Genomic DNA, 8796 nt, shown 5'->3' on the forward strand with positions numbered 1-8796 from the left:
CATTAATCTTATTTCATTTTATATGCTTACTGAATTGATTTTTGCCTACATAGATGGCCGCACTTCTTAATTCTCTGGATTCTGGAAGTTTAGTGACTGTGTTATCTACTAGAGTGGAGGCGCAATGACCCAGTGGTTAGGGCAGCGGACTCGTGGCCATAGGATCGCGGTTCGATTCCCAAACCGGGCGTTGTGAGTGTTTATTGAGCGAAAACACCTAATAGCTCCACAAGGCTCCGGCAGGGGATAGTGGCGAACACTGCTGTACTCTTTCACCACAACTTTCTCTCACTCTTACTTCCTGTTTCTGTTGTGCCTGTAATTCAAAGGGTCAGCCTTGTCACACTGTGTCACGCTGAATATCCCCGAGAAATACGTTAAGGGTTCACGTATCTGTGGAGTGCTCAGCCACTTGCACGTTAATTTCACGAGCAGGCTGCTTCGGATCAACTGGAACCCTCGACGTCGTAAGCGACGGAGTGCCAACAACAATATCTACTAGATAACTTAAACAAAACAGAGAGATAATACTTATCTCCACTTAACCGTAGATGTTCTTTACAGAGGTAAAGAAATTTTCGTATAGGCTTTTTGATGCAAAACTCTCGTCTCATAGCAACTACTTAAGTAAAATCTGTTCTAATAGAACATCCACGTTTAAGTGGAGATAAATATTACTTCTCAGTATTAACACGTACTGCCTCTGTTGCTAATATATGTTTTCCACACAAAACAGTCTCAACTTATTGAAATTTGCCTGGTTTGTCTGACAAAGGGACATAACCGTGTAATTATTAGTTATTCAAACATTTAAATTATAAATTTTATACTACTTTTGAAAAGATTCTGGCAAATATTTGATAAATTTTGACAAAAACACAAAAATGTAAAAGTTTTTCTTTTATTTGTAAGGAAATTTTCTCTACCGAATATGATTTAAATAGCTATTAGTTTTGACAATGTAGTTACGCAAATATATCATAAAATATAACTTAATTTAATAAACAAAATGTATGCTTTATATTCTAATATACTTATTTCAGACAGTACTGTTTTAGTTATGTATCAAAACATCGCGAAGACACTGAAAACTTATTTGCCAATTTTTTAAAGCAACAATGACAAATCTTAGGATATAAAAGCAATTGTTTCGTTTCGCTGAAAATATTTTCCGTGTTGACTTTTCATTTTGTACAGTTCTACAAACTTCGGCATTTGTATCTTTAAATGATCGTAGAAGAAATGAAATTATGATAATTTTAGAAAAACTTCTTCCCTCTTTAAATAAATTTATCAAAAGCTTTGATAATATATGGTGTTCTTTAGATATTGTTGTGAAACATTCTATATTTTACTTAAATTATTTTTTTGCTGTGCACAACCATTATTGTTACATATCTTATAAAATTATGTGAAAACCACTTTCAATTATATATTCATTGAACTTTAAATAATTTTATATTACAATTAAGTGGTTTTATTATAACTATGTATATAATTTAGTTTTAATTATAATTATTGTTTTCGTAAAAATCTCCGCTCCACTTTTTCATTAAAGTTAGAAAAGTAGGTGCGCATGCTCAGAAGTAAAGAGATTAATTCTTGTTAGTCTTATGTAAAAACTTCTTAACTATTTCGTTAACTTGAAATTACTTGAGCTTCTTTTGACCATTTAACACCGAAAACGGATCGCTACCACTTCTCAGGTAACTCTGGAAATAACCAACAATTTTATTATCCACTGGGAGGGGGTTTTAAACAGGAAAATAATTACAACTAATGCAAAAATAGGGCGTTTGAATTGCAGTTTGTTAACAAAATATGCCCGACTCTCCTCAAACGAGATCGAGTCGAAATAACAGAGGACATCAAAGAGTTTGCCGTGTGTCCAGATCTAATCGCAGCGGGCGCTCCTCTCGCGTACAGCAGACTTCGTCGTCATCATCGTCTTCGTTGTCTTCTTGTTCGTCAAGTAATTCACCTTTGACCCATACTTCCAGTATAAACACACTCAGTGGTAACGCTGCTGCTTGTGGGGTCACCAGCTTCACCAACACTAATTTATCTCCGCCTCCTCCGCCGTACTATCCAAATCATACCAACAGTTCTGTGGGTCTCGGAGGTTTCTGTCCTGTTTCATCCACTTCTGGCACTGCAGTGACCTTAAACGGTGTCGGACCGGCCATTCAATTACCGCAGTACACTGTACATCCGTGTCATTACGCTCTGCCGCCCTACTCCAGCGCAATTGCCCTCACGCCTACCAACAACTCTGCCGTTACGTCGCACGTCACGTCTAGACCGTCGTCGAATTCCTCAGCTACAGCCACCATGACCACATCGCCTTTCTACGGGGGTGTAGGTGCACCCCCACCACCGCCGTCTTACACTGCTCTGCCGAGAGTCAGCAGTGGACATCACCACCACCGCCATCACACTAGTGCCAACGCGAACAGTAACAATAACAACAACAGCAACAACAGACACCACTATAGCGGTAGCGGTAATAATAACAGTAGCAATAACAACCACCATCATCATCACAACAACAATAATGCAATGAACACGGGTTCAAATGCTTCTACTGCTGTCACGTCCGCCAGTTCTGTTTCATCTTCAAGTACCACACTGAGTTTGGGTAACAGCGGAGGAGGCGGCGGTGGTGGTGGTAGTAGTGGTGGTGGCGGTCATTCGTCGTCTTCTCTGGCATCTTTTTCTGTCGGTCACCATGGCTACCACCATTTGTCGTCGGCACCGTCGTCCACTGGGGGTGGTGGCGGCGGCGGCGGTGGTCTCTTTTCGTCGGCCGCTTCGGCTGCGGCATTCATCTCTTCTGGGCACCATCACAACCATCGACGACTGCTAAAGCATCGCGAGCGTAACATACTCTCAGCTGTGGTCAGTATGCTAGTCATTGTGGTTTTGTGCACGGCCCTCGTTGAACCCAATTGGATTGCCGTATCGGGAGGTGGCTGCAAGGAGAAACACCTCGGAGTTTACCAGTTCTTTTATCCCGGCTATTTCCTTGATCATCGGGCATCGTTACCAATGAACATAGAAAGCAACAGCCAGACTGCCGTCGAGGTCATGGTACCAAATGAAGAGAAATCCAATAAAATGGTAACCGGATTTAGTTACAAATATGGACCGGGTAATGACGAAGGTAATTATATCAAATATTGTTTTCGTTATTATTAGCTTTCAGTAGCAGAATCGTGAAAAAGTAACAAAATTGGTTGAGCATTGTTATTTAGGTGCGTGCCTTTACAGTTCAGATCCCGCAAGTGTCAACTTTGATTTCATTTTTTCCCTTTTCAGAGTCCGGTCGATAAAATCGACTCCCCCTTTTGTCTCAAGGTTTCTAATCTTGTGTCTGTATAAGAAATTATTAACGTTGTAACAATTATTTAATAAAGAAACAATTATTAATTATTGCTTTTCCCTAAAAGTTATCTAGCTTTCAGAATCCGTTTCGCAAAATGACAACTTGAAGTGACCGCAGTACAAATAAAATTTTGATATTTTCAGTTGTAGACATTTTATTTATTTTATTGTAAGCATTAAAAGAAACAAAATTAACCTTACATTATATTTTAAAATTGGAAAGAAAAATGTTTAGCTCCATCTTTATACTGTTAGAAAGCCTCTATTAACTGTAACCTTGACACAATAAATTTCTTGTGTTGAAAGTAGTGATGAGTTTAGCTGAAATAGAAAAATTAGTGTCGACCCCTCTAATTTCTGTTTAAATCCAGCTTTGGGTTGTTTACTTTTAGGGTCAATAGAATAATACCAGTAATTTCTTAAGAGTCAATTCAGTAGACTGTACTATTTCCCCAACAACGTCTACCTTGGCAGAAGCTGGTTCTCGTTGTCTCACTAGAGATGAAATGTAAAATTTACTGGTGCACTTCGCATAAGTTAAACTAAATTCTAGCTTATTTCATTTATACTTTTGTTTGACAATGTTATGAATGACATACTTTTCAGGCCACTCAAAACATTAGTATAGATTTTCTAAGATCTTAAATTATATGTTATTGACAGACAGCCTTCGATTTTTCTTTTATTCATAATAGTTTTCAACCCAATATTCACTAGATATTGTCTATAGTTTATCATCTACTTCGAGTTCCATTATTCCCATAAAGACTTAAATTATATTTTTAATAATTGACGATGCACCTGTTTGGGAATCACTGCTCCTAGGGGGTCACTATTCTTGTTAGAAATAAAGAGGCTATTTTCTATGAAATCACTGATCCGTTTTAAAAAGTGGAGTTGTGTTTATCTAGAATTATATTTCTGCTTCAAAAATTTCTAGCCTTGTCTCTATAAGAAATTATATCACACCAATGTGTTGGGAGAACTTATGAATGTCACAGACTTTGCTTCTCAAAAAATCTGAGGTTTCGTTATTTTGTAAGAAATTATTAAAGGGCAGCAAGCTGGCAGAATTATTATAGTGTTGGACAAAATACTTAGCAGCATTTGTTCTGACTCTTTACATTCTGAGTTCAAATCTCACCAAGATCAACTTTGCTTTTTATCCTTATGGAGTGGGGGTTGATGAAATAACGTACCAGTCAAGTACTGGGAGTACTGGGGGTTGATGGTATCAACTAACCTCCACCACTTAATGTTGCAGGCCTTGTGACTAAATTCGTAACATTATTATTGTTGGATGAGAGTGGTGAGTGATGAATTGGTAGTATACATCGTATGCTGAGCAAAATGACTTGTAGTGTTAAGTTGCATCCTTTTATGAATTCACATTTTGCCAAAGTTGACTTTACCTTTTCCCCTTTCCTGGGTCAATAAGATCAGTACAAGTCTGGTACTGGAGTTCTGTTTAATCATCTCTTCCTTCAGGTTCCTCTTCGAGAGAAAGGTGCTGCCGCCCTCCAGTAAGATGAAATGGCAAGCATACACCCTGAATGGATGAGCCTTCCCTCAGCATGCAGCTTTATGCTGGAGATCACAGCTGAGAGTGGCACTTGCTCTTGGTAACCCAGCATTTGTAGGTCCTTTGGATATTTCCAATTAGTTGTTCTTTTACTGCAACAGCTTATTTCATTCAGTACTTGTCTTACTTAGAACTCTCTGTATAACCTTCCTCTTCACAGACACACATTCTCATTTTATAGTTCATCCTTGTAATGTCAACTATTCTTTTCTCTAATAATCAATTGTTCTTTTCCATAATAGGTCTTGTCATCATCTTATGTTAGAATTAGCCTAGGTAATACATCTAATGGAATGCCAGCTATATTTCTTTTAGCTCTTTACACTTTGCATTCAAGTCCCACTGAGGTCAAATTTGCCTTTTACCCCACATCTTGGTCCATAAATAAAGTACTGGTCTGTCAACTTCAGTTGTTAGTATTTACTAACCTTTACCTTAAAAATCACTGGCCTTTTTTTATTAGGCCCCTCTCTGAGTGAACCAATCTGTAAAGATAAGTGTATAGCGATAAATATGCATAACATAATTCCTTTGTGATGTTGATTCTAATAGTTAGTGTAAAATATATACATGTAGTGATCACATGTAGAAAAACATCTCTGAATGTTTACATTCATTAACTGTTGGAGAATGCAATGAATTATGAAGACGTGATTAAATTCTATCCATCTGGCAACAAAACCCTGGGATATGCCAGTCATAGACGGTGCTCCATCAGTGCATATTGATATGAGGTTGAGGGGATCAATGCCATTTTTAGTAAGATAATTCACGACTGCATTGTAGATCATCTCTTCCGTGTTTTTCAGTACAGTTTTCATAAAGAGTAGGTTTTCACAAACTGTGGTACCTTTCACATAGCGAGCAAAGGCAAGGACAACATATTTATTGTCAAAAGTGCTGTCATCCACCGTCAACGAGAATCTGCAGTGTCGCAAGTCTTCTACAACTATGGATTCGACATCTTCGGCCATTTCACAAATGCGGGAAGATACAGTGTTGTTTGAAAGTGGAATACTTGCTAAAACTGAGGCAGCATTCAGCACATTAGCAACTTTATATGCTTCAAGTATGGAGGGCTTAATCAGATCTTCACCAATGGTATGTGGGTGACCCTGTTTTGCTATCATGAGCGAAATGTTATAGGCTGCCTGCAGATCAGAACGGTTGTTAGTATGGACAAGGAAATTTTTGAGTGATGAAGATGAGACATTTTTTTGTGATGGTATTCTTCGAAGTATTCCTTTGGCTTGCCAAATAAACCAGGAGGGTTTCATTGAGTTGTTAGTTAATACTTTTGAGCAGATAATACACTATGGTAAAAAAGGATCTTCAATACTGGATACAAAACCATATTTGATATAATCTTCATGATATTGTCTACAGAATCTTTTTTCTGAGTCGGTGGAATTAAGGGAACGTTTTTCCATATCACTGACAGTAAAATTTCTGCAGATTACAGTTAGACTAACACTTGCGTAAAAATGTACGTACCTGGAGAGATAATACGATATGTTGGATAAGCTGTAAGAACTGTGGTTTCGTTAGAAATCCTCAATTCAAAAGTCAGGTAGAAAACACAGTTTTATGTGTGCTTTTAATGCGTACAAACATTGATCCGATTGTATGCGTCTGTACCTGTTTGGTACAAATCCGTGTATGATTGAATAGCTAATCATCCAATAGGTAATGAGTGCACTCGTATGTGCTCACACATATGCGATGAGGCATATTTCATTTGCACGACATGTGCGTGTACAGAAAAATTAAAATTCTTCAGGTGGACCACAGAAAATTTTCCTGTGGTCCACATGGACCAGGTTGGGAACCCCTGATCTACATTATGTTTAGATTAGTTTCCTCTCCAGTCACTATTAGGTGTCTTATTCCTTGATGTGTACATAGCACCAGAGCAGATTTGAATATTTCTTAACTAAAGGAATTAAATTTCATATCCTCTACTCTGCTGACATATGTACAATTCACATCCTGGAATAAAACATCTGATATTGAGTGGATATCAAACTAATCAAAATATAATATAGATTTTAACATTAAGCAAGGGTTTCTCTTTAAAATGATGTTAAAAGTGAAACGTTATGTTTGTATGTTGCAAGAATTAATGTTAATGCATGGGGCATTAAATATGTTAACACTAGCTGGTAGGGTGGTCCAAAATTTAGATTCTGAATTTAGTTTTAATCATATTAAGGAGTAGAACATACAATTTCCTGTAAGTCAAACCACCTCATGGTCCCAGCAGGCAAAATGGAAAAGGCATTGCCCCAGAGGATGGTGAGGGAAATGCTCTGGAACAGCCTCTTGACTCAAGGGGCTTGCACTTGCAGACAGCCATTTCCGCCCCGATCACAGTGATCAAGGATATAGTTTGGGGACCAAGAATGCTGCAGGTCTCCACTGCCACAGATTCGACAGAATCTTTTATCGTTTACTTGTTTCAGTCATTTGACTGCAGCCATGCCAGAGCACTTCCTTGAAGGGTTTCAGTCAAACAAATCAACTCCAGAACTTTTTTTTTTAAGGTCTAGTACTTATCCTATTGGTCTCTTTTGCTGGACCACTAAGGTAGGGGAAGTAACACACAAACACCAGTTGTCAAGAAGTGGTGGGAGACAAACATAGACACACACACACACACACACATACATACACGATGGGCTTCTTTCAGTTTCCATCTACCAATTACACTCACAAAGGTTTGGTCAGCCTGAGGCTATAGTAGAAGACCCTTGTCCAAGGTGTCATGCTGTAGGGCTAGACCCTGAGCCATATGGTTAGGAAGTGAGCTTCTGACCGCACAGCCTCACCAGCACCTATTTTCTTTTTTTCTTCCTTTTCAGCTTAGGTGGCTAATACAATAAGAACTAGTAATATATTGAGGCCCATTCATTCACCTTGACTGACTGACTGACTCCTTTTATGTAATTTCCTTTTGGATTTAATCAGTGTAAATCAATAATTTGTGGTAAAACATTGCATGTAAAACATTATTAACAGGAAACACAAGCAATGGTTGTTGATGAGATTTAGATCCAGGTCAGCTTTATTTGAGGAGACCTACAATCAAAGGTAGTCCAACCATGACCAATTAGTTTTTATTGAAACAGCATATCCAGGACATTATTATCAAATATGTCACTCCTCTTTTGAGATGGTAGAGTGTTGATTGAATGTAATTTGGGCACCATTTCTAGCAAATTGTGTGGCAACACAGAGAATTCTCTTGTCTCAATTAACAATAGTATGCAAATATGGTAAGATGCCAACTGTGGCGGCAAGGTCAAAATTGTTCATTTTTAGTATGTCCATAATCAAGTTGCTTATCTAATTGAATGATATAGTTATTCTTGTACATGTCTTATTAGCCAAAGCAGAAATAGATTTCCCACTTATTTTATCTTCTGTAAATATGGTCATCACACACATTAGTGAGATGAATAATCTCTATAACCCTGGGGTCAGTAAGACTCACTGAAGATGAACTTAGAGTTTTTTCTCAAAGTTCGAAATCATGGTTGATTATTTTTGTCATTGGTTCAGGGTTTGGGAATTTTTATTCATTTGCCCACTTTCACCTTTATGTTTAAGTGAAAATTTGTGGTTTGGTCATTTTAACTGCTATATTTAGCATGCCGGTACTGCTTGTTAGTACCCTTAATTATTAATTGATAAATTTTTTACACATGCTAAACCACTGATATCATTATAAGCAATAATATCATCATATATATGTCCTTTTGTTGTTTACACCACCTGTCCTCGTCTGTTATTGTGTTTTTCGTAAATTCTCCCATATATATATATATATA

General features: G+C 37.6%; 1 protein-coding gene across 1 annotated transcript in view; it reads left to right on the forward strand.

The window, feature by feature from the left end:
• Positions 1–1567: 1567 nt before the first annotated feature.
• Positions 1568–8796, forward strand: part of LOC106867461 (dual specificity protein kinase splA) — a 17357-nt gene continuing 10128 nt past the window's right edge. The window contains exon 1 of the mRNA XM_014912344.2: positions 1568–3163. Within this exon, the coding sequence (XP_014767830.1) occupies positions 1822–3163 (1342 nt within the window). The 5' untranslated portion in view covers positions 1568–1821. The remainder of the gene's footprint in view (positions 3164–8796) is intronic.

The sequence above is a fragment of the Octopus bimaculoides genome, chromosome 14 (genome assembly GCF_001194135.2).
Source record: "Octopus bimaculoides isolate UCB-OBI-ISO-001 chromosome 14, ASM119413v2, whole genome shotgun sequence".
In the NCBI taxonomy this organism is placed as follows: domain Eukaryota; kingdom Metazoa; phylum Mollusca; class Cephalopoda; order Octopoda; family Octopodidae; genus Octopus; species Octopus bimaculoides.